This window comes from Rattus norvegicus, chromosome 2, assembly GCF_021556685.1.
Source record: "Rattus norvegicus strain SHRSP/BbbUtx chromosome 2, alternate assembly SHRSP_T2T, whole genome shotgun sequence".
Classification (NCBI taxonomy): Eukaryota; Metazoa; Chordata; class Mammalia; order Rodentia; family Muridae; genus Rattus; species Rattus norvegicus.
Window position 1 is genome coordinate 240,782,610 of NC_141535.1, and position 26,808 is coordinate 240,809,417.

General features: G+C 40.3%; 1 protein-coding gene across 11 annotated transcripts in view; it reads left to right on the plus strand.

Annotated features, from left to right (window-relative positions):
* Nucleotides 1-22,198, plus strand: part of LOC148006777 (uncharacterized) — a 38,768-nt gene extending 16,570 nt beyond the window's left edge. For 2 of the 11 annotated variants that reach the window (XR_015678376.1, XR_015678371.1), the window contains 7 exons: nucleotides 462-543; nucleotides 1,249-1,294; nucleotides 4,393-4,608; nucleotides 4,725-4,819; nucleotides 9,679-9,759; nucleotides 10,981-11,129; nucleotides 21,815-22,198. Coding sequence is in view for 2 of the 11 variants with exons in the window: in XM_087644308.1 (XP_087500434.1) it covers nucleotides 7,035-7,240; nucleotides 9,679-9,759; nucleotides 10,478-10,653; nucleotides 10,981-11,129; nucleotides 21,815-21,943 (741 nt within the window). In the remaining 9 variants the exon portion in view is untranslated. Of the gene's footprint in view, nucleotides 1-461; nucleotides 544-1,243; nucleotides 1,295-4,392; nucleotides 4,609-4,724; nucleotides 4,820-6,952; nucleotides 7,241-8,248; nucleotides 8,430-8,536; nucleotides 8,699-9,678; nucleotides 9,760-10,477; nucleotides 10,654-10,980; nucleotides 11,130-21,814 lie in introns of all 11 variants that reach the window. The other 9 variants (XR_015678382.1, XM_087644311.1, XR_015678368.1 and 6 more) reach the window with 9 other exon arrangements.
* The last annotated feature ends 4,610 nt before the right edge of the window (nucleotides 22,199-26,808 follow it).

The following is a 26,808-nucleotide window of genomic DNA, read 5'->3' on the forward strand; positions in this document are numbered from 1 at the left end:
GGAGAGAAATGCCTTGCCTTACCTTTCTCTAACCCGGGATATTGTACTTCTGTCCACAATAGCTGTCCAGTATAATTTTATGGCTTTTGAAGACTTTCACAAGGTGACTAACCACCTTTTGGGTACAAGTGCTTGCAGGCACAAACATAAGAAGTAGTTTCTTCCCTATTCTTGCTAATCTTGTTAACCTACAATACTCTGTTTTAATTTTCCACCCTCTGTGGTGACATTTCCAGTGTATCTTCACCAAAGCACAGATCAATTCATTTCTTACAAAATAATCATTGAACACCCTTTGTCTCTTCTCTTGTGCTGAAGCCTGTACATCTGTGACCAGCTCAACCACTTCATATCCTGTTTAAAATGTAAATAGGGACGAATAAATTACAGTACATCATGTCATGAAGTCTTTTTCAATAACCACTTCAAACTATTCTCTGGTCATTTTTGGTTCTCTCAAGGCAATATTCTGGGAACTGTATAACAATGGTATCTACAGAAAAATTGTTGCAAGTCTTTGAAAAAAATTCAACAAACTTCTCGGTAAGTAATATACCCGTGTGGCCCACCCCATACCCTTGAGCTCGTCCAAGTCATCATGTGAGCATGCACCAAGATGTCTCGCCTTCCCTGAAGCGTTACTGGGTTTCCCTAAACTGAGGCAGTCTCTTCCTTATGAGTATGCACAACATTTTACTTCTAAACATAATAGTGGTTCTTATGTGTGCAGTGAATTATGCCATTGTCTTGCAATTCATTTGCAAGATTCATAAGGGGAGAGATTACAGTCTACAGTAGAGTAGAAATTTTTAATGAATATTTTTAAATTAATGCTCGCTATTTCACAATTCTTCATTAAAACTGAAACAAAGATTAATCAGATTGAAAAAATTCCAACTAATATGTGAAATACATAAAAAAATACCAGGTCTCCCTCAAATGTTTGTACTTCATAGGAAACATGCTGAAGATCGTTGTTCAGCTTTGATTCCTTACCCCCTCCTCTTTCCCCCCTCCCTCCCGCTATCCCTCCTTCAGTCCCTTCTTTCTTTCCATTTCTTTTGTTCCTGTGCTCATTTTGTTGTTGTTGTTATTGCTATAGGAACCAGGCAGACTTGAGATTTTATTCTCTTGTTTTAGCCTCCCAAGTGGTGCGATTTCAGTCATGCACCACCTCGTTCTTTTAAGTTATAAAACATTTCAATTAAAATTTATTTATTTGCTTATTTTTACATATGTGGAGATCAGAGGACAACTCACAGAAATCAGCTTCTTTCTCAGGGATCAAACACAGGTAGGTCATCAGACTTGTTAGCAGGAGTCTTTACACTTAGAGCTGTCTCCCCTCCCCCTCCCTGGTCTGTTTCTTGTAATATTATTGACACCCAATTTTTCTAGGAGAAATCTTAGATCTTTCACTGCACAGTTTGAAGAGAGTTGAGGAGAGAAATGTTCATTCTTATTGGTTTAAATCTAGAGCTAGAGAGCAATGCAGAACCGGGCAATAGAACTTGGCAAGTTCTGATGACCACAGGACTAACTGAGACTCTATTTCAGTTGCTGAGGTGTTTATGACACATTGGAGGATAAGAAGCTGGGCTACTCCCATGACATCCCAGCTTACTTTTGAATTTAGACAACAAGTACCAAAGCAGAGAGTTAGGTCAGCTGAGAGGCTGTGAGCCGAAACCGTCTTAATGGCATGCTCCTCAGACAGATCCCTCAAAAATGTTAAGCCGTGGATTTCCTGCATAGCTCAGTATAGCTGAGACCTGCAAGTGACCAGGATGAACTACACGAACTAGGAAGCAGAAGAATCCAGAAGGAGAAAAGGTTAAGTTGAAAGAGAGGGTTGAGCATTTTCTCAAACAATATTGGAACTCCTAAGGTCTGGGTCTCCAGATTAGTCTTCTAGGGTAATATAGAATTGTGCTATTCCAGAAGCTACATCTGCAGGCTACCGCAGTTTACGAAGTATAGCAGAAAGAGAACAGTCATATCAAGGCCCCAATAAATACTATAAATGTTGGAATAGGCACTCTCACACTCTCTTTGGGTGTTCTTAAAGGCTGGAGCCTGCACAATGGAGTCAGGGTGCTTCATCATACCACAGAGCTGGAAGGGGCAGGGAAGTACACTGATGGACAGTTTCTTTCTTCATACTTTTCTGGCCAGCAAAGCTAAGAATATGACCTGGCCCCGTGAGACTTCTTCCTTTCCACCAGCCAGTGCCTAGAGTAATAATAATAATAAAAAAAAAAAAACAAAACAAAACAAAAAAAACAAAAAAAACCAAAAAAACAAAAAACCGAAAAACCAAAAACCAAAAACCAAAAACCAAAAACAACAACAACAAAGATGAAACCTGTTTTGCGTTATTTTGTTTGTTTGAGGAAAAGTCTCATTAGGCATTCCAGGCTGGCCTGAAGCTCCCTACGTAGATGAGACTCTCTTGGAACTCAGAGATCTGTCTGCAGTGGCTTCCTGAGTACTGGGATTCAAGGCATGTGCCACCAAGCCCAGCCTAAGGGTGTCTAGTTTTAACTTTTCAGTCATAGACTGTAGAGGCACATGCCCTGAAAAAAACCAAGAGGAGACACAGAGTGGCCATTTATGACAGAGAGTTCTAGAAGCATTTTATTCTCTTGAAATCTAAAGATTCTTGATGAATAGGGAAGGTGCTAGTTATTAGAGGTGGGTTTCCAAATGATTGAATCTCAAGAGGAGTAACCCAAAGCAAATATCCTGCAGAAATGGAAACAAAATTCAGGAATTATCTGGGGTCAGCTCCCTGAAATAGTGTCTCAGGCACACCATAAGCCCTTTTATAAATATTTGAGATATCCAATGAATAAGAACTCTCTTGCTTCTTTCAATAAAATTTCATTTTCTTCTAGTTGCACAAATCACATTCTTTCTAAGCTCTTGACTTTTCCACCAAGTATCAGAGGAAATAAAGGTGCTGTGCGGGTTAAACAATCATCTTGAAGTGTGTTGATTGGTCCACACTGTGTGTCTTCCCCCTTTCAGTGTAACAGTTAACAAAGCTCAGTTTAGACCTTTCTCTACCATTGATTTGCGCCTTAGTTTTATTAGCTTGTGGATGCAATGGTTAATGAGATAACGGCAACAATAGATTCATCTAATTTTTCTTCAGTTGCTGCGTGAATTTTGGAGATAGAACGATGGCAGAGGAAATACTAGCTCAGTCAGGAAAATTCTTGTATCACAAGTGTGAGGCCTCACTTTCAGGCTCCAGCATCTAGGGATGACTGGTACATGTGGCTGCGTAAGCCCACCTGAAATCCAGAGCTGGGATGTGGAGACAGGGGCAGGTTAGCCACAGGAGTGAGCTCCTCACTCAAAATGGTTGCACACTGTGCTGGTGTTAACTTCCATTCTGGCACTCAGGAGGCAAAAGTCGATGGATCTCTGAGTTCAAGGCCAGCAGCCTGGCCAAAATAACTGGTCTATACAGTTATTTCAAGGGTATATAGGGCAACCCTGTATAAAACAAAAACAAACAAACAACTAAAATAATAACAAAATGGAGAATGATAGGAAGCTACCTTGTACTGATCTGTTCCTTCTGAATGCATATTCACACGTATGCGCCTGCTTTCATACACATGCATGTTCTCACTAACAGATAGACATACAAAAGAGAAAAAAGGAGTGTGAGGAAGAGAGTGATATTTTAGAAATACTATTCAGGACAAAAACTGTTTATAGAATATGCATATCATGTAGGATACATGCTATTAATTGTGGGGCGGAGTTGTGAATAGTATAGCAACACCATCCCACCACAGGATCTGATGAGCAGATTAAACGGGTCTGTGGAGAGTATGTAGAAAGTCTGGCAATATGGTCTCTGATTTGTGCGTCTTAGGGCTGCACAGACATAGGATAATGCCCTTTTGAGACAAGTCAGCCACCCACCCAGTGTTTATTTGGTAATTACATAGGCTCTAAATTTATAAATATTTAATCATTGCGTTAAAACTTCCTGGGTCAAGAAAGAAAACATAATTTGTAAATGATACAGATCTTAATATTTGGAAAAAAATTGAACTCCAGGACCATGTTAGAAAAAAAACACAGTTTGGTTGAACCTAACAAATTAAAAGTCATAATGTCTTATTTATGGCTAACTCATACCTTTCCTGCTAAAAATAATCAGTGTGACTATAATACAAAAATTCTATACAAAAACAAAAATTTCCAAATAAAAGTTGAAATCCCACAATGGCTTAGTGAAATTGGAGAATCGTAATTATATACAGTGATGAGGTACTTTGACCCTAATCTCCCTAAAACTATATTGTAATATCATGGTAATCTGTTTATTTTCTTATTCTTATGTTTATACCATTCTAATGTTGTAAACAGGAAAGAAACCCCACCATTCTTTCGGTTATAATCACACGATTAGCAAACAGACCCGATCTGACAAGACACTTCAATTCAAAAATTCTGTCTCTCGCTGCTGAATGCTTTCTTTAATAAAGTGGAAAGGCAAACATTTTATTCATCGGAGGCCTCTCTTCAGAGGAATGGGGAAGAGGGAGAGCCATGAAACATGCAGAGATATGAAATTCACACTAGGTAAGGAGCATGGTAGGACCCATGAAAATGAAGTTTGTGAGCCGGAGTCTGTCTGGAGGGCCTGAAGACTCATATGGCCCCACTGAGAAGTAAGCTGTGTGCCTTTTCTCCCTCAGGCGTTATTTCAGAACAGGAAGAGTTGGGATAAAGACTCTGCTTAGCTTGCTATCTGAATACATGCAGAAGATGTTACTTCAGTTTCACAATCATGGTGAGCAGGTGCCTTATTCTGATTCTTATCTGCATGCACAACATTGCTTGAGATGCACAAATGCTGTGCACAGCATTTTAGTTTTATATATACATATATAAATCTGACACACACACACACACACACACACACACACACACACACCAGGTCACCTGAAAAGCCTTAATTTTTCACAACCCAAATTTCAAACCATTTGCAAAATAAAACCAAAGGGAAGAGAAAACAGTAGACTAAACTACTTGCTTTATTGTTGATATTGCTCTCAACTGCTGATGTGAGTTACCTCTGAGGAGAAGTCAGCATCTTGAGGCTGAAACCCAAAATTATGGTAGAATTTCAGCAGTCAAAGCTGTCAGCCACAGACTACCATAATCATACTTCCGTGTGTCTGTGACTCAGAATCAAGGTGTCCCGTGTGTGTGTGTGTGTGTGCATGTGTGTGTGTACGTGTGTGTGTGTGTGTGTGCATGCATGTGTATGTGTGTGTGTGTATGTGTGTGTGTTCCTGTGTGTATGTGTGTGCGTGTGCGTGCGTGTGTGCATGTGTGTGTATGTGTGTGTGTGTACGTGTGTGTGTGCATGCATGTGTATGTGTGTGCATGCATGTGTGTGTGTGTGTGTATGTGTGTGTGTTCCTGTGTGTATGTGTGTGCGTGTGCGTGCGTGTGTGCATGTGTGTGTGTACGTGTGTGTGTGTGTGTGTGCATGCATGTGTATGTGTGTGTGTGTACGTGTGTGTGTGCATGCATGTGTATGTGTGTGTGTGTATGTGTGTGTGTTCCTGTGTGTATGTGTGTGTGTGTGCGTGCGTGTGTGCATGTGTGTGTGTGTGTGTGTAGATTTGTGTAATGTCACAATGAAATCTTATTGTTCTATAGAATTGGAACATGCTAGCAAGTGTTTTAAAAGAGCCCTTACTCCCCGAGTAGTTCCACAGTTGAAAGAGAGAGAAGCTTAGCTTAGCAGAACCGATTTTATTCCAAAGTATTCAATCTGAATAAAAATGTCCATGATGTAAGAAGTTGGGAATGGTGAGAGACTGGTAATCTGCCTAAGTGGATCTCTAGATTAGCTTCAGCTTTCCACCTGGCAGCCTACCGTCATCACTGGGAATGCCAGTCAGACTAACCTGTGGCCGTGTCTTGATATATATATTGATTGATTGATGTAGGGAGTCCAGCCCACAACAGGCAGGGTCACCTTTGGGGAGGAGTCTTAGGCCAGATAAGAAAACAGGCAGTGGTGTTGCGTACCTTAATCCCAGTAGAGACAGAGGCAGGAAGCTCTCTGAAAATTCAGGGCCAGCAATGTCTGCCGAGTGAGTTCCAGGACAGCCAAGGCTACACAGAGAAACCCTGTCTTGAAAAACAAAAACAAAACAAAATAAAACAACAACAGAAAAAAAAACCCTACATCAAATGAAATCAAAGCAAGACAACAAGACAAGAGGCAGCTGAAAGTGAGCAAGCCAGGAGGCCAGGAGGCAGCTTCCTTTAGGTGCCTGCTTGTGTCTCATTTAACTTCTTGCCCTGGTTTTCCTCAGGGGTGCACTATGATCAGGAGCCTTCCCTCCCCACGTTGGTTTTAGCCACAGTGTTTTATCACAGCAACAAAATTCAAACTCAGACAGGTCCACTTGCTTTATATGGAAGGAAATATCACCATGGCTTAATGCACTTCTTTGTGCTTTTATGTGTGATTATGTGCATGGTAAACACATATGTTTATGTGTGTGTGTCTCTGTGTGTGTGCATGTGCGTTCAGATGCAAGCAGGGGCCGGACGTCAGTGTCTGGGATCTTCCTCATTCACTCTATACCTCAGTTTTTTGAGAAGGGGCTTCTGGCTGAATTTGGAGCTTTCGTGTCCAGGGACATTGTCTGATCAGCAGTCTCGAGGGTTCTCCCCACTCCATTTTGTAAGCGCTGGGAAAAAGCTTAAACCATGGTGTCCAGGCTTTATGAGGATGCTCTGGGGGGAACCTCAGCTCTCCATGCTCCTGTGACACAACTATCCTCCTAAGTCCAAAACAGCGTTTCTTTCCAGCAAAATAAAACACGACAATTTTATATTAAAAACTCCACGTAATCATTTAATCTTAAGCAAGTTAGGTTTTAAATATCTGTATTCCCAGGTTTGAATCTCACTAAGAACAAACACAACTGAAAACTCAGCTCATGAGACTGAAGAGAGCGTTAACCACAGGCTAGGCACTGATGATACAAGAGAACATTCGTGTTTTCTGTCTGTATGGTATGTCTAAAGCCAGGAGGCACACAGACTTCAACCAAAGCAGTGGTGTCTGTTCATTGTCAGAGCCTATGTGCGTCCATCTTGAAACCAAGCTTCTGAATCTAATTCCTGTGTCTGGATGGCACATCCAAGGACTCCGGAGAGGGGAGTGTCTTGATGAGCCCCAAAGGTCAGTGGGACTTTATCAATTGGATGATGTAGAGAAAGGTGTACCTGGTATGCAGAGACATGGTGAACAGGATCTCTGTTGGAGAGGAAGGCCAGGGGAGAGCCGAAGAAATTAATACAAACAGCAACAACCAGAAACTTAGTTTGGGCCAGCGGCACACAAAGCATTTCATGTGACTAATCTCATTTATCTCTATAGCAACTCTAACAATGGTTTATACAATGATTTCCATTTCATTGAAGAAGGATGTGACCTTGGGAGGAGGTGACAGCTAGGTAGGCCTGCAAGGGTGTTTCCTGCCAGCACCAGTTCTAAGCTTGCTAATTTGCCTCTGGGCTGGAAAGTGGTAGTGGCTGACAGCATATCTGAAGGCCGTGCCAATGAAGGCTCCACCCTAAGGAGACTTACAGCTCTCAATCGCACGTATATTTTGTTCTGTAACTGATATTGGACATACTTTCTTTATGATGGGAAAAATCTTCAAAGAGGGCAGAAGATTATACTATGAAAATCTTTCCCCTCTTAAACACAGCCAGATAAATTAAAAGCTAAAACAAATGGTAATGTATTTATATTTAACAAAAAAAAATTAAGTACTGTTGGCTCTCAATGTCTCTGGATTCTTTCGCATGAATTCAATTCAAGGTTATTTATAAACAGTTAAAACCAAAATACATTTGAACTGACATATAGATGTATTTTTCTGGTCACTGTTCTATGATCAAGACAATATAACAGCATTGTATTAGACCCTGGAAGCCATATAGGGAAGATTTGTGTAGGTCAGGTACACAGATAACATAAGGGACTTGAGTTCTGTAAGCGTAAATTCTTGTATTCATGAAGTCCTTCATCTATGCAGACTCAATGAATAGTTGAATAATTCTAACAGCTTTTCCTAAGCCAAAGTGTTTTATGTGTTTGTGGGTGTCTTTGTGAATGTGAACATACAGGGGGTAGGGCTTCTACTGCTTTCCTTAATAATTCTCCATCTCTTTTTCGAGGCAGAGTCTCTTATGTTACCTGGAAACTTGGTGATTAAGTTCGTCTGTCTGGCCAGTGAGCATGGGCAAAACTTGAGCGGGCCAAATCCCCTACCCTAGTGTGTTTCAATGCCATGATGGCGTATTGCTATGCTTGGCTTTTACTTAAGAAAAATTTCCAATCACTTGATCAATCATAAACTAAGGTGAAGCATTGATTTTTTTTTATAAAATAGTTATTGGGCATTTGATATGTGAAGGGTATGATTCTGTGTAGTGGACATTGCTAATAAAGGAAGGAATCTCTCCGCAGGGCTCACATTCTGGCAGAACAGCTCATTGAAGCCTCAGGCTTGTACACTTGATGTAGAAGGTCAAAGGACGAGGGGCGTAGAAGAAATAAAGTGGATGAGATTAATAGGAAGAGCTGGAGGTTTACAACTTTAGATATGGTGGTCGCTGCAACCTCACTGAGGTATTGTTTGAGCAATTATGAAAGGTGTTAGAGATTGAGCCATATGCAGGCAAAGGGGGTGTCAGAGGGAAGGCCATGTAGAATCTATCTATCTCTGTCTGTCTATCTATCTCTATCTACTATCTATCTCTGTCTATCTATCTCTATCTACTATCTATCTATCTATCTATCTATCTATCTATCTATCTATCTATCTATCTATCTCTGTCTGTCTATCTCTATCTACTATCTATCTCTGTCTATCTATCTCTATCTACTATTTATCTATTTACCTATCTTTCTGTCTGTCTGTCTATCTATCTCTATCTGTCTGTCTGTCTATCTATCTCTATCTATCTCTATCTCTATCTATCTATCTATCTCTATATCTATCTATATCTATCTATCTATCTATCTATCTATCTATCTATCTATCTATCTATCTATCTATCTATCTATCTATCCATGCTGTTGACTGGTTCATGGAGCCTATGAAGCAAAACATGTTAATGATTGATATCATCGCAACACAGAGTGTGGATAAGAAAACCTGGCTTATGGTTACTTTGCCTTGGGAAGCAATTCTCATTTGCTGTTTTTAAAGCTTGGAGAAGGACTCTTGGCTCTATTCGGTATCCACAGATTATAAGTAGTATAGAAACAGCCACAATGTTTGAATGATATGTAGCAGTATTGAAAGTGCCCAACAAGTGCTAACTCTTCTGGACAAAACCATCACATATGACATGCAAAAGTACTTTATTGTCTTCCAAATACAGTCCAGACAACATCCTTTGTTACTTTGAAATTTAGTTATAGGAAATAGCTATGGGTCTCATTTTAATAATGAGAAAATGGGTTAGGACATTAATTCAAGTTGATACTTTTCTGTTATAAAGGCTGGAATGAAAATCCAGTCTTCATCATTACTAGACTTAAGCTTTTGATTTTTGTTTTTTTGTTTGTTTGTTTGTTTGTTTGTTTTTGTTTTTTCATTCCAGCACCACACTTTTGAGTAGGACATGGACAAATCCTTCAGAGGATGTGGGAGAAGGAAGGCAGAAGAATAAATCAAATTTAAGGTAGGTGTGTGTGTGTGTGTGTGTGTGTGTACTGATTTCAAGCAAAGAGGAAGAGAATTAGCATTCAGACCACTTGGCGTGCTATTTTGCTGGGTTCTGCCTTATTAGGGCAAAGGGCAGACAGTGATTAGGTCACGTTGACGAAGATTTATCTTCAGATGTTGTACCAAGAACCAGACAGCAGCTATCAGTGAGATGAGGCCAGATGGCAGAGAACTTTAAATGTCACTGAAGCATTTGAGCTTTCTTTTGGCACCGAGACACCACTGACAATTTGTAAGAAGAGGAGCGATAGGGAAAAACAAAATGTGCTCTTTTTTTTTTATTTTGGGAAGAAAATCTTACAGAATGGAAAGGAGATAGAGGGGAAGCAGAGAGACAAGAGATTCAGTCAAATAATATTGAGGGTAATTGGAGTGAATGAGAAGAGATTCATAATTCTATATTTCGCTAGATTCATTTGGCTACATTAAATTAATTGCACCCCAATAATTTCTCTTTGTCTCTATGTCTCTCTTTCTCTCCCCCTCCCTTCCCCTACCCCTTCCCCCCCCCCACCTCTTTCTCTGTCCATCTCTCTGGAGATAAGGAAACCCCAGTGTACATGTTATGTAATGTATAACTTAGAAGATGACCTTTGCTCTGGGAGGAAGGAGCTACAGCTAACACTTTCTGGATTTGGGGAAATGCCCTCATTTTTCTCCTCTGGCTACTGTAGCAGCAGCCCTAGGAATGCACCAAAGCAGTTGGCCCTAACTTCCTCGTGTGTGCTTAAGAGCTATGGTGACTTAGGCGAAGGTGAAGAAGGTCTACTGGAAAGCAAAGTGTTGGGAGAAGAAAGATGTCTTCGGCAGAGACCTCACCCACGCACCACCTCTGCCCTCCTCGCAGAAGGTGACACTGAATACCTTGCCAACAGCTTAAGACCAGAAAACCCTGAGGCATCCTGTAGCTAAGCCAAGCACTAGATTACCCTGCTATCCCTGCCCTGCCCATCTCTTGCTAAGATTTTGTTTATCTGTGGTAAATATGAGCTGAAATTCTCTGTGCAGATTTTGTATAATTCTTAGGAATGGCTTTCGGTACGGATAGGCAACTGTTTTCTTTACTATCCAAGTTTTTTTTTTAAAAAACACAACAACTTGATTCAGTTCACAGTGATGGATCCAGTACCATTTGGGATAATTTCTTTTCTTTCTTTCTTTTTTTTTTTGTTCCCAGTAAGCAAACAATGTCACTTCAAAAATCTCAGAAGCTGCTTCATCCTGAGACTAAATTCAAACAGTGGACAAGGGAGGGAGACCCAGAAGCAGCATCCATGCAGATCCCGGCGGACAACGGGGTTTTCTGACTTGTGTCCTGGTGGTGTGGTAAGTTTGTTGGCTCTGTAGCAACGTTTTAATTAAAAAACCCAAGAAGTAGATCCTTTGGTCGGAAGTAGAACAGGAGAAATCACAAAACAAATAAACGACAGACAGACTGACAGACAGAGGCTAGGATGTGACTTGTGGCAAGAAAAAAAAAACCCAGGAAGCACATTGGTGATGGCCGGAGAGAGTTTTCAGTACCCCCGTTTACGAGGCGTTGGAAGTGCTCTGCCTCTCCTCCTGAAGAGTTCACGCCTTTCTTCATTTTCTTCATGTGACTAACACGCGGCGTCAAAGTTAAGAGACCTCGGGCAGCAGAACTCCTTTGTCCCGTACAGCCAAGATGATTCGGAACACGGACAAATTGATGGGGGAGAATAATTTCATTTATTTTCCTGAGTTATCTGTAAATTAGGAGGACAATGCACAATGAAGGGAACTCTACAATCAAGAATTCACGGCTCTCGGGGCTGGGGATTTAGCTCAGTGGTAGAGCGCTTACCTAGGAAGCGCAAGGCCCTGGGTTCGATCCCCAGCTCCGAAAAAAAGAACCAAAAAAAAAAAAAAAAAAAGAATTCACGGCTCTCACAAAAGTCTCCTCACCCAAAGTAATTTTGTATGTATCCAGTATGACCTCACCAGAGAATATGCAGCTCTCCAGGTCACCGGACACCACCTCAAAGTTGGCCCAAAGAGATTTCCATGGGTCAGGTTATACTTGGGTCGTCTCCAGCCATTTCTGGAGTTGGTGCGGTCAATGGAATTGTCCTTAGGGTGACAGCCAGGGCGTTTGCGTAGGCCAAGATAAATGCATTAGGACCAGAAGAGAAAAGCAGCTCGGTGGGCAGTGGAAATCAATGCGGGGGAAATCGGCCCTCTCTGCCTCGCTGCCTCGTTCTGTCCATTAAACCCTATTTGCTGGTTCATGGTCGCTCACTTCGTTTGCTCTCTAATCCCTTTTTTGCCAGCTTGGCGTACCTCCAGGTTAGTGCAATCCTGTTAATTGCCGTTGCCTGCTACTGACTGACTGTCACACGGCCTTATCACCTCATTACGGGGATTGGACATGAAATTCTACACGTGAAACGCAGTGTGAGGCTGGGTTTATTTGGGATTGGGACTTAAATCAGACATGATCTCACAGCTTCTTGGAAATGGAGATTTTCCATGTCCTCATGCCTCCAAAGAAGCCGACTGACTGCACCCGCCCACTAGACTTTTATGCTCTTTAGCTGCTGCTGCAGTCGCTGTATTGCTGTAGGCAAGAAAGGTGCAGGAGTCAAGCAGGCTGTGATGGAGAGGCCTTTAGGAATGCTCTTCCCACACTGAGTCCAGCACCTCTACCCTAAATGTAAGGGTGCTTTTACCTTGTGAACAGACCACTGCCTCTCTATTGCTCTTTAAATTTATTTCTGTTCTATTTATTATTATTATTATTATTATTATTACTGTTATTATTGTTATTGTTATTATTGTTTTTATTATTAGAACTAGTAAACATGAGGAAAATACATACGTGGTAAATTTAATTTTTTTTTTTTTTTTTGTTTCCAGGGCTGGGGAGATTAGCTAAGTTGGTAAAGTCCTTGCCTTACTTAGCCTGAGGTGCTGAGTTCGAAATCTCAGAATCTATGTTAAAAAAAATCATCTGGATGGGGCATTGAACTCTTATAACGAGTTCCCAGTTTGGCTCTGTGGAGGATGGTGGGAAGAGGGGGAAACAGAAAGAGACACATTCATAGGATTTGCTGCCAAGCCAGTCTGGGCTACTGGGTGAGTTATAGTTCAATGAGCAACCCTTTAGTACAAGGATCAAGCCTGAAGGATGGCACATTACCCCCTTGGCTTAGTATGCAGATGCACACACACACAGACACATACACACAGACACAGACACAGACACAGACACAGACACACACACACACACACACACACACACACACACACACACACACACACACACACACAGAGAGAGAGAGAGAGAGAGAGAGAGAGAGAGAGAGAGAGAGAGACCTTTTGTTTCCGTCAAGTGTTTCAGTGATGACTACTAAATCTTCTCTGGCACAACAATATCTATTGATCAGCTACCAGAAGCCACTGCATTCTGAAAACCACTGTAGATTCTATTATTTCAATATTCTCGGTACTGGAGATGAAAGTCAGAGTTTGGACTCTGTAATTTTGATTAGCAAGCCTCACAGACGTATCAGAACTCCCAACTCCAAAGCTCTTAGCTTGGAAAAAAAAAGTTTATTAAAAGAGTCATAAAAATTGATTTCCCCTTTTGCACACTAAAACATCTCTTGGCCAACTAAAGATAAATCACACAACGTTGAGCTTCAACATAAAAATGTGGAAAAAGTAAAACCCATTTGTATATTTCATCTCAATATTTAGATCATCTTTACTTAATAATTCGAAATAAAAAATACTTTCTTTTGTCTTTTTAAAACAAGGTTTGTCTGTAGAACCATGGCTGTTATGGTTCTCATTGTGTAGATCATGCTGGCCTGAAACTCTCATAGATCCACCTGCCTCTCTGCCTCTCTGCCTCTCTGCCTCTCTGCCTCTCTGCCTCTCTGCCTCTCTGCCTCTCTGCCTCTCTGCCTCTCTGCCTCTCTGCCTCTCTGCCTCTCTGCCTCTCTGCCTCTGTCCCTGCCCCTGCCCCTGCCCCTGCCCCTGCCTCTGCCTCTGCCTCTGCCTCTGCCTCTGCCTCTGCCTGGTCTCCTGCCTCCTGAGTGCTGGAACTAAAGATGTGTGCCACCTTGCCTGGCAAAAATCTACTTTTAAAGAGTATTTTTGTTTCCCTATCCCTCTTCCCATTTTCTGTCCTTTCTTATCCTCCCCAGCCCCCATCTCTCTCTGGATTAAAAATCAGGCTTTGCACATGCTGGCTGAAGGTTCTACTACTGAGACAAACCCTAGTATACGCAGCTCTAAACAAATTTCATTGCATTTTATTTACTGTGTGCTTGTATGTCTGTGTGTGCTGGGATTCTTTTGTTGAGGTTAGAGGATAACATGCAGAGGTAGTTCTCACCTTGCACACATAATCCCAGGAGTGAATTTGCTGAATCTCAAAGCACTCAGGGCTGGAGAACTTAGAAGCAGTTGTCTTTAGCTACTGAGAAAAAAGTAGAAAGCCCAAAGCTTTCTACAGTCTCATGATAATTTTCCTTTTTGAAACTGAATGTAGAATTTCAGAATTTTTGTACAACCTCCTCTCTCTCTCTCTCTCTCTCTCTCTCTCTCTCCCTCTCTCTCTCTCTCTCTCCCTCTCTCTCTCTCTCTCTCTCTCTCTCTCTCTCTCTCTCTCTCTCTCTCTCTCTGCAAGGCAAGATTTCTCCATGTAATCCTGTCTGTCCTGGAACATGTTCTGTAGACCAGATTTGTTGCTGAAGGCCATACATGAAATGCCTTGTTAATTTTCGGCCATTTTCTTTATACATCTCGAATCTCCATGGGCCCCTGTTTCTTTCCTCCTTGCTGTGTCCATGTATTTACAGAAAGGCTGTAGTTCTAACTGATAAGCAGAGCACAGGAACAAACTCTATTTACACCCACTACTACCTCTTGTGACCTTGAGTATTTGTCTTTTTGTTCAACAAATGTTTTATCGAATGTTCGCTGATGCTTACCTCTCCTACGGGATTTCTTGTAAATCCCCCCCCCCTTTTTTTTTCAGACCTGTGTGTAATTTTCGAATTGGTGATTCATGGTTTTCGCCAGGGTCAGATGTAGTCTTCACCCCACATAACAAACTTGGAGATCAGAAGGTGGTCCTTCTGAAATGCTCAAATTTGCTAAATACCTTGGGTCTCAGAATGGATTTTATCTGAACAAAACCCAAAGGAGTTTCTAATGACAGACACACTGCAACGCCATTCCCTCAGAAAGTTTGTCTTTGCGGACTTTTGGGCTCAAGTCTTATTCCCACTATGACATTTTATTCAGTCAAAATGCATACACAATATTTAAATTGCAGGACCAGGCCTTCAAAAAGGGAGGAGAGACTAACTTGGTCGGCTGTACTATACACCCTAAAATACAGCTCTCCCATGAAACACAGAGGAAAAGTTGGACTTCTGTTTCTGAAATTAAATGCAGATTCTTGAAGCCTCAGATTCTGAATGCTCGATTTCACGATGATTTAGGTAAAGAAAGCTTTAAGTGAGCAACTACCAAGTTGTGGTTTTAACATCCAAGGACACACATATTTAAATTGCACAGAAAGACTCGAGGGCGTGGCTTAAGTCTTTTAAAAGCTGTGTTTACAAGCAAGATGCCTACAATTATCATCCTCACGAGCAAGATGGTCCTCAGAGGCATGTGTGAGAAATTAATTACGAAAAGTAGAGAGAGACCCTCGGGGGAAATATTATCTGGGGGTATTTTAAATTTGTAACATGTTAAAATGAAAATAGTATCAGTGGGTTGATTTCAGGATAATTTTCATAATTAATGGCTCCTTAAAAAAAATTGTAGCTAGAGACATCTATTGAAGAACGCTTATTTTTTTTTTAATTCTATTTTGTGTGATTTAGACCCAAGAGTATTAGAGAAACAGAAAGGAAGAGAACCCAACAAGTGTACATTATAACTTGCCGGGGGTCACGGTAGACAGAAATCACTCTAAGAACTGGAGTTTTCAGCAAAGCCGAGAGTTTTAAGTGGTGTCTATACAACGTGATTGAGTAATTTATAGACAGCATTGTTTCATGTAACTTCGGTGTCGAGATCAGAATTACTAGTTTACCAGTGGAAATGACACCTAAGCTTAAGGAATGACAAACTTTCTGTGCATGGGAAGTTTGGAAAATACCAGACCTCCTACTCTGTCAATCAAGAAAATCCTTAAACCACAAGAAAACGGATGGGAAGGGGGACGACAAAACAAAGTTGTACTTTGAAAAGCTTCTGTCTCCTCCTTCCAACTTTAAGGTTAACAAATTGAAAGATACAAAACACACAGCATCATAATTTTTATAAATGTGCCTGTGAATACATTTACAGTTTTAATTACAACACACATAACACACAAGCGGGTTGCCAAGTAGACTCTTGAGTTCAGTCAATCCAAGAATTAAAATAAAGCTCAAAGCTGCCTGTAATAATTAATTTGGTTGAGTTCAGATCTTTTTTGCCTAGTGGAATCAAGTGAGGCACCCTTAGGTTTCCTGAAATTAATGTTTCAAAAATTATTCATTGTATTCGCTGAACTTAAGAATGTGTATAAGAAAGGAACCATTTATGTAATTCAGCAGGCACGAGCAAGTTGGGATTAATGAACTGTGGTATTTTGTGACATTTCATTAATAAGTTTCCCCCCCACTCTGTGCTTATATAGTTTTGTACACTTAGCAATTTCAGCCAAGTTATGATCAACTAGTGACTAATTTCTCCCATCATCCATTACTGAAGGAATGCAAACGCCTTCATGTCATAACCAGCAGTGGCCTTTGGGTGTCTTTTCAAATGGAGCTTTCATGGCACACATTATTGGATTGAAAAGCAGTACAAAAGGACTCTGGGTAAAGTGTTCTGCACGATAGTGAAGTGGTATTTGCATGGACACTATGAAAACCAGGGACACACACACACAGACACATGCTAATAAACGAACAAACAAATAAAAACAAATGGAATGAAAGGAAATGTCCCACCATACTGAAGACCTTTTTTGGCAATGTTGTGGTGGAAAAAAAAAGATACTTTGTTTTATTAGCATAACTAATAGTTTGGTTTGAAGTCTTTGCTGGTCGCCATTTGAGGAATGCTCATCAAGTTCTATTACAAATGACCAAGAGCTACTTAGAATTTCATGGACGATATCTGCGATTGTCTGTAGATGGTGTAGTCTCCTAATTGGCCCAGACCCTACAGATGGCTTAGAACTGGACCTGGTAATGAAGTTCCTGCTCTCCATTCTAGCAGTGGAATGGAGAACATTCTTCTATCTGACTCTGTGCTCATTGGATATGGCTTGTTGAATGACACCTTGCCCTAGCTGATGATACCTGGTTATAGCTTTATTTTATTACAGATACGAGCAAAATTGAAACTCAGAGCTTGGGATGGATTAAAATCACAAAAGCAACATTCCTAGAGAAACCATTTCCTCAGGAATAAGTTCCCAAGAATCTTTTTTAAAGTGAAATCTTTTGTAATTTGCAAGCTTTTAAAGCCAATTCCAGTTGAACGCTGGTGAATTATACAAACGAAGTATGTGGTACCGTACAAATTGACTTTCCTGGAGGGCAATGAGCAGTTGTTAGGCTGTGGGAAATTATCTTTTCAGTGTGATTCTAACATTTTGGGTTTAGGGAATCTGTGAAATCACAGAAAATCATTACAGGCATTTCCCAGACCTGATATCTCCAAAGTTAAAAATCAAGATGTTGAATCTAGTCCTGTGTATTTTTATTCTTCTATATTACTGCTTTGCTGGGAGATTTAAAACTACTTGAAGCAGACCTCAGATTTTTCTACCCTTGTGACATTTACCTTTTGTAGCAATGTATGTTGATTAAAAATATAGTATTTGATTACTGTTTGGTTGACCAAATCATTCGACAAATTCTTAAAACTAAATGTGCTTAAAACATCTTCCGATGTGCTGGAGAAAGTGGAGAGGAAAATAAGAAGACCAAGTAAAGCACGGACACAGAGTAAAATTTAGAATATGAACAGAGACATGGCAACAGTTTCAGCACTGTGGATGATCGACCCAAACACAAACCTGGCAGATTGAACGAACTACACATCTAGAGGTGGGTGAGTTTTCTAGGAGTGCATGAACATGTTAGACTCTAGAGATCCACCTAGTGACATCTTAAAAGGAGCTAGAGACAGACAGACAGACAGACAGACAGACAGACATTCACGAACTTACAGAATTTATACTTTTCACAGATGTGCTACAGCACAGAACAAAGCCATTCTCAGAGATGCTGCCAACAGGCACTGCCCTGTGTTTACACCATTGAAGCTGCTTAGATTCTATTTTTGCATGAGCATCATTGGGAACTCCGCCTCTATGTGCATATGTTATGGAATGTTTGATGGTATGCAGATATCCTAGATGTATTTTCATCGTTACTCTGATAGTTTTGGTGTAGAACAGTGGCTATTGGAGCTAAAATAGGCTGCTTGGCAGTCACCAGAGTAACTACACAGGAGTAGACTGGGATGGTGGGGCTAGTCACATTATATTATAGGGGTGCTATGCTACTATTCTCACTGTAGCATAAGGAAAATGAAAAGTTACTGAATAACACATCAGTTTTCGAATTAGTGAGATAAGAGGGGTGTCCTCTCTCTCTCTCTCTCTCTCTCTCTCTCTCTCTCTCTCTGTGTGTGTGTGTGTGCGTGTGTGTGTGTGTGCATGTGTGTGCATATATAATATGTGTGTGGAGGCCAGATGCTTGGGTGTCAACCTAAGGTGTCCTACATGCAGTCTACCTATGCTTTTAAGTCAGAGTTGCTCTCTGACCTGGAACTGGATGACTCCACTCAGTTGGTTGACAACAGAGATACAGGGAGCCTTCTGTTCATTCTGGGAATATAGTAGTATGTCATCCCATATGGCTTTTCCATGGAGGTTTTGGAGATGGTCTCAGGTTCTCATGCTTGCAAGGTAAGTCTTTTACTAAGTGAGCTATTTCCCCAGCCTCAGCCCCAATGGGAGTGCCTTTACTTCCTCCTCTGCTAGGATGAGATCCCTTTCCAGGATACGTTTCCCAATGTGTAGGTACAGATGCCAAGACACAGAAGCAGACATAGGTGAGAGCTGCACGAATTTAGCAATGGCAGGAACGAGAAATGTTGATTTGGAGGTGATACAGACACATCGGGGGCATACAGATTTGGAAATATTGGCTATCATCCAAAATTCCCAGAAACTGATGCCTTCCAATGGAGCAGAGATGGTAGGCAGTTATGCAGCTCATGACTACAGATCTAGATGGTCAAGCACAGAAGCAAGGAAATGGAGTGGTTGAAAATCAAAAGCATGAGGAATAAAATGGTGCAAAACAAAGCAAAAAAAAAAAAAAAAGCCAAGGAAAGGAACATTTCAGAATGAAAAGAGCCACTGTGGATGATGATGATGATGTGGTGGTGGGGGTGGTGGTGGTGGTGGTGGTGGTGATTGTGGTGGTGATGGTGATGATTATGTTAAATATGGAAAGGCAAGGAGGACTGAGAAGGACAGCTGTGTTTTAATAGTTGTCATTAGGTGCACTGGAACGGAGTCAAGTCTGATTGTGTGGGCTGAAGAACAAGACATTAGTGTACTCTGATGTAGATCTGAGGGAGACACCAGTATATTCCTAGGTATGTATTTCAGTGGTAGAGTGTATGTCCAGATTGTGTAAAGCTAAGGGCTCTGCCCAAACACCATGGAACAGTGTCAGTGAACTAAATACACAAAACATTATTCACTTGTCTGGCATTTGTAATACCCTTTGGACATACCGTCATTACTTACTTAGTATTGAGACAAAAACTACTTACTTACTTACTTACTTATTTACTTATTATGTGTTCACTTTACATACCGCTCGCTGCCCCCTTCCCTGTGATGCCTCCCACAATCCTTCTCCCCACTTCCTCCTCCCCATCTCCTCTGAATAGATAGGACCCCTCCTGTGTATTCCCATACTCTGGCATATCGAATCTCTGCCAAGCTAGGTACATCCTCTCATAAAATAGAAAGATCTCCCATGCTCATGGATAGATAGGATTAAGACAGTGAAAATGGCTATCTTACCAAAAGCAATCTATAGATTCAATGCAATCCCCATCAAAATTTCAACACAATTTTTAATAGACCTTGAAAGAGCAATTCTTTCATATGGAAAAAAATAAACAAACTTCAGGGTATCCAAAACAATCCTGAGCAATAAAAGAACTCTGGGACTAACCATCATCTCTGACCTCAAGCTGTACTACAGAGAAATGGTAACAAAATCTGCATGGTATTGGTACAAAAACCAATTCCATTGGCATGTTGATCAATGGAATCGAATTGAAGGCCCAGAAATAAACATCTACACACCTACTGAGATTTGATGGATTTTTTGATAAAGGAGCTAAAACCATACAATGGAAAAAAAATTTCTTCAACAAATAGTATTGGTCTAATTGGATGTCTTCATGTAGAAGAATACAAATCGATCCATATCTATCACCTGCACAAAACTCAAGTCCAAGTACATCAAGGGCCTCAACATAAAACTGGATACAAAGTGGGAAACACCCTTGAACACATTGGCACAGGAGACCATTTCCGGAATGGAAAAACCAACAGCTCAGGCTCTAAGATCAACAATTGATAAACGGGACCTCGTGAAACAGCAAAGCTTGTGTAAGGCAAAGGACACTGTCACTAGGACAAAACGGCAACCAACAGATTGGGATATGATCTTCACCAACCCTACATCTGACAGAGGGCTAATATCCAACATTTATAAAGAACTCGAGAAGTTAGACACCAGCAATGCAAATAACCCAATTAAAAAGTGGGGCACAGAGCTAAACAGAGATTCTCAGCAGAGGAATTTCAAATGGCAGAGAGGCACTTAAAGAAACGTTCAAAGTCCCTAGTCAACAGGGAAATGCAAATCAAAACAACTCTGAGACAAAAACCTAAGACTTACCTGAGGACATCATCGTATGAGTATATCGGCCTACTGTACTGACAGGTTCTGAGACCTTGCAAAAAACCATTGCTAGGTTTAGAACAAAACAATCTATGATTCACATTTTCCCATCTCTCTCTATCTACACATCCCTATAGTGTTTCTTATTGGTCTTTCCCTAAGGAAAGAGGGCTGAAGGAATGTTCCATTAGGTAGAGGGGGTGCAGAGAGGTTGTGTTTGCTTCCAGCCTTGTGACAGAAAGCTGTGGCCCTGGACCTTTTTCTTTGAACTCTCTAAGTCTTACGTGTCTGACCTGGAACAGGCACATACTGCTCGTGCTGACTCCATAAGTTGTTCAGATGATCAAACAGATTATTTCAGGCACTGTATTTATCATTGTGTCTCACGCCATTAAGTGCTTAATACATGGTAACTGCTATAATTATTATTTATTATTATAATCTGTACTTTAATTTCTAGTGAGTATGAATAGGGACATGTCCTCTGGAGAAACTGCCTACTTTTTGTATTTAATTCAGCCATAAACATAGATTACTATAATCTAGTACACTTACACAGAATGCACATGTGAAGACATATACATGCACACCACACACACATGTACACACATGTGCACTCACATACACATGCACACATAAAATCGTTCAAACATACACAGTCTTTTGCTAGTTGAAAAGATTAGACTTTTACAGTAAATAGAGGCTTGTTACATCACTTCCTGGTAAGCATGAAAAAGATCTAATCCATTTGACATACAGCTTCTCCACTAACTATAAGAAAATAATACTTTTGTTATAAGGTCATTGTGCAAACTGGAAGAAGTAACATTTATTTAAAGGGTTTACTACTAGCATTTTAAAAGTTAAATATATTTATATTTGTTTGCACTTAACATTGAATAGAAAAATGGAACCGTATGACATTTCTTATTCTTGAATTCCCTGTGTCCTTCTGTCTTGTCTTTATTATTATTTTGTCTTAAGTGACTCTGATCCTTCTGTCTTTATTTTCTTTCCCCTGTAAAGTGTCCAGGTAGATCTAAGTGTCAGGATGCACCGACAGCCAGCCTGTCAGAGGTGAAACCAAACACAGACAGTGCAGTGCTGTTCTGGCGTTTTGCATCGAGTGTTGGTAACGAGAGCAGCTCTGGATAAAGGATGAGAATTCACGTTAGTGGAGGTGAGGCTCACAGGGCTGTCGTGGGATCTGCGGAGTGGACTACATCACTGCATTCCCCTCCATTCTCTTCAATCCTGGGTGAGATTTCAGTTTGTCCTTTGTAATCTCACTTGCCTCATAAAACAACTGATTTAATACCCATTGAGCCTAGGTCACCATCCACAGTTCTTCTCTCATCACTTGGATACTTAACTGGATTTTTCACTTTTAAATAAAATGGTTAATAATTTCTCTAGTGTATTTGAAATTTTTTCAAAAGCATTTTTTTCAATCTAGTTTAATCTGTGTTTAATTTAATATATTAAATCTTAATTTAATATTTTATAATTTGAGCTAATATATTTAAGGTGTATTACATCTTAATTTTATATATTCAATCAAAGTTTAATAAAGTTTCCCTTTAACATCTTGATTAAAAGGACTACTGCACAGTACTTATGCCTTTCAATTAAACTCCAACCACTGCTGTCTCAGTGGGCTTCAGCATTCTATCAAGGGCTTGAAGCCTGAAGTCCAAAAAAAAAGTGCCAGCAGAAGAAATAGCAAGAAGTTTTGTTACCACAATCTTTCTGATTATAGTTTTTCTGTACTTGTTATCATAAAACGACCCATTGTAAAAGGGAATTCTTCAAACTCTGGTGGCTTATGCCAGTGGAAATTAGTCACAGAATCAACTAACTTGCTCTTCCTGACCCAGGTGTGGTTCTAGTCCTGAAGGTGACTCAGGTAGCCAGTATTCTGCCACAGTGGGCCATCCTCTTCAACATCTACAGCAAAAGCATCCAGGGAGGGGATAGGATGTTGGAGAACACATGGGTGGGAACCAGTGAGCAGAACTAATAGTGGCATCTACTGGGTTTATTTGTGTTCAACAGGCCAGCACTCAGCTGTTGTAACAGGACTTTCACAACATGACTGAACTCACTAACAAGGGATAATGGTATCTCACAGTCTAGCTGTGTGAAAGCCGAAACAGAAAACAGTTTGTTCATATTTATAATGTCACTTCTATCTCGATGCCTATAAGCCATTTACTAGATATATAACTTCCACAATTCCCAGAATCTGCTGTAAAATCTGAAATAAATTTTTTTGCTAAGAAATGTCCATTGAGAAAGAAAGCCAACAAAACACTTGAAAAGTATATTAATTATTTTTCATATTTTTAGATCAAATAACTCACAAGAAGAAATTTAATGAAAGAAATGTTTAATTTGAATTTAGCTTCTCTTGTGTAATGGTTTCCTCTTAGTTTTAAACATTGTATCCTGCAGAAAGCTCTTAAACAAGAAGATAAACAAATTAGAATAGCTTCAGGAAGTCCCTGAAACTGATCAGTTTGTTCACTGAGCCCCTCCCTGACAGAGTAAGTAAGAAAAGCTGAGAGTTTTCCTCAGATGAATTGAAACTGAACTGCCAAGAAGACTCACGAGCTGAATAAAAGAGACTCTCGGCGGAGCAAGGACACTCTCTAACCTGTTGAGCTACCTGCAGACTATGAGGTGTGCTCCAGATTTCCAACAGTTGTGAGCTGTCTTCCATGCTGAGGTGGGCATTGGGGATGCAAGTATCTTTGAGTCAATTTTGCTTCTGTAACTAATTTCTCACCGTTATTTCCTTAAGTAACCCCAATAAAACTCACTGGGTCACCAAGTTGGATTTTTGTGGCATATGTACTTTATTTTGTTGTGGGATTCCTATATGTTTTATGTCTCCCTGGAAGAAGTTTTACAGAACATTTTATAATGGGTGAAGATAGGGTCCAAAAAGACAGGCACAGGATAGTGTCAGGAGCATGAGGTGGCTATTCACAATACATCTCTATTGAGGAAGTAGAGGGTGGACAGAAAGTTGAACTGGACTATAATACCTTAAGCCACCTCCAAATTTCCAGTGGCTATGTTCAGTGGAGTTCCCCACACTAAAGTGTCCTTAACCTGAAAACACTGAAGTAGCTAGGGCACCAAGTGTGTAGATTCACAGCCTGCACAGTGAATGTGCCCTAACCATAAACAAAATTGCTTTACTTTTCTGTTTAACACAATAGGGACTCCCGTTCCCAGCCATTAAGCTCAGCTTATCCTAATTAACTAAAAGTCAGATAGCAACATTCCCTAACAATTCACAAAAGGTTCTTTGTGGGAGTCTTACCATCTTTCTCCACTCTGGAGGATTCTAATAACATAGGTGTAGACTAGGCTGTTGATTGTATTACAGACTCCAGTCTCTCCAGTGTTGGAAAATTTCACAAAAGGAAGGAAAAATAGGAAAAAGAAGGAAGAGAGAGCCAGAGATAGAGAAATCTGATAGAACTACAGTGTGCGGTTTGAGAAGAGCATTGAAACTTTTAAAAGAAAACAACACACGCATGCACGCATGCACGCACACACACCTGCACACATCAAAACAATAAAAACACAGAAAAATATTTTAATGACTTAATGGCCACTTATTAAACCCATAAAGAAATTTCTTTTCATTATTCGCTTAGGAAAAGAAACTCAAACCACGATGAGATAACACTACAGCTTTTAGAATGGCTGGAACTCAAAAGTCAGATGCTACTAAGTGCTGGCGAGGAAGCGAACAGAACACATTGCTCACCTGGTGCTGATAGATTTGAAATGGGTTGACTGCTTCACACAAATATTTGGCAATTTCTTGTTACATACACACATGCCATATGATCCACCTATTCTAAGCCAAGGTATTTTTCCCAAGAGAAAGAGAGAGCATATGTCCACACAAAGACTTGTGCATGCATAGTTACAGAACTCCATTTTAATAGCCGGACCTGGAAGTAGCTCATGTCTATCAACAGGTCCCAGCAGCTGTGACACGCCGTGGAATAGAATCGTCTTGAAGAGTAAAAATGACTAAATATTGATCAGTGGCACAACATGAAAGAATCTCAAAATAATTATGCCAAGCGACAGAAACCAAACTAAGGAAGAGTACGTGCTGTATGATGCCACTTATTTAAGGTATTAGAGAATGCAAACCAATCCAGATAGAACGAAAATGGTACTGTTCTCTCTCTGATGATAAGAGAGAAAGGTTGGCGGGAGAGATAGCAAAATATACCCAATACTTCTGGAACAGCGGCGGGTATTTTTAATATTTTAAGTGTGGTAACACTTTATATAGAGAAAATCTCATACACAGTGCTATTGTTTAAGTACGAGTATATAATGTTATCTCACCCAATAAAACAATTTTGTAGAAATGGGTTTTACAAAAAAAAAACATTTAAAAAAAAACACAACACGTACTGATTTAAAATTAGGTATTGCATCTATGATACTCCTATTTAAATGTATAACCAAAAATTGAACCTAAATCGAAGGACCTTCTAATTGATATCCTAAGGCCATAAAGACACACACACACACACACACACACACACACACACACACACACACACGCACACACACACAGAAAGTATATTGAAGAGTAATGAGTGATGGAAACACAAGGGATATTACAAATGCTTTGTGATTTTGAGTCAAATATGCCTGAATGCCTCCTAAGCACTCACGGCTTGTCATAGAGAATGGCGTAGGGGGTTTTCAAAGGGGAAACTAGAAAAGAAGATGACATTTGAAATGTAGATAAATAAAATATCCAATAAAAAATAAAAAAGAGGCTAAGGGATGGCACTTCGGAAAAATAAGTGTTTTAAAAGAATCTCAATATGTATGTCTTAGTAATCTCACGTGAGCCTTGAAGGATGAAAGCTATCCTTATGCAGAGACATGTACAAACACATGCACCACATGTTTGTAATATGAAGAACAAAATGCATTTTTGTAAGAGGTGACTGGGTAGCCAACTGTGACACAGTCAGTAGAAGACTATTCACCAGTGCATAGAAATCAACTCTTGAAGCATGCTCCAATATGGGTGAGTCTCAGAGTAGTTATTCTGACCCAAAGGAATAGAACAGTCTACACTGTGAATCCTTTTATATAAACCTCTAGAAAACAAAAGTATATAGTGACATAAATTTGCATTCATTTCACAAGGATTATTAAAGGGTGGGACCAGAGACACTGACTTCAAAATGAGACCTCTCGTACAGCTGCTGTAGGAAATGGTACCATAAGTAAATAGGTGTATGTGCAGAGGAATTGAAGTTAGCATGTTGGAAGGACATCTACTCTCATGTTTACTGCAGGTACAGTAAAGTCAGAGACAGGAAAATCAACACTGCAAGTTCTCACTCATGTGTCAGAGCTGAAACATTGATCTCATACAAGAATATGGAAGGGTAACAGCCAGAGGCTAAGAAGGGTAGATAGGAAAGAGAGAGTTGTGAAATTGTTACAGACAGGAGATAGAGTTAGCTAACATGGGGCGTGACAGAGGAGCCATAATCTACAATCATTCACTATGAATTTGCGAATAACAAGGAGCCCAAAGGTCCTGTGCACAGCTTGATGGGAGCAGGTTGACACGGGCATGTGATTTATCTCGATTTTTTATCACTGTTCACTGATATGCACACAGAATTATCCAACCATACTTCAGGAGTATAAAGAAATGAAAATATCTCAACTTTACAAAAAAGAAAGTGGGCCAGAACTAGGGCCCCCCCGAGTACCATGAGTTGGTCGATTCTCTCACTGTTGATGCTTCAGTGATGTTTTCTAAGTCAGTCAACTGGAATAGTGTGCTTTCGTCACGTATAGTGTGCGTATACATACTTATATGTAAAAGGATCAACATTGTGTTCAACAAAGGCAGGGCGAAAAGGGGTTCAGCCAGATCCTAAGTGGTAACGAATGTATGTTTATATGCTGAGGAGTGCATGGATGCTTGAGTGTAGCTTAAAGGATGC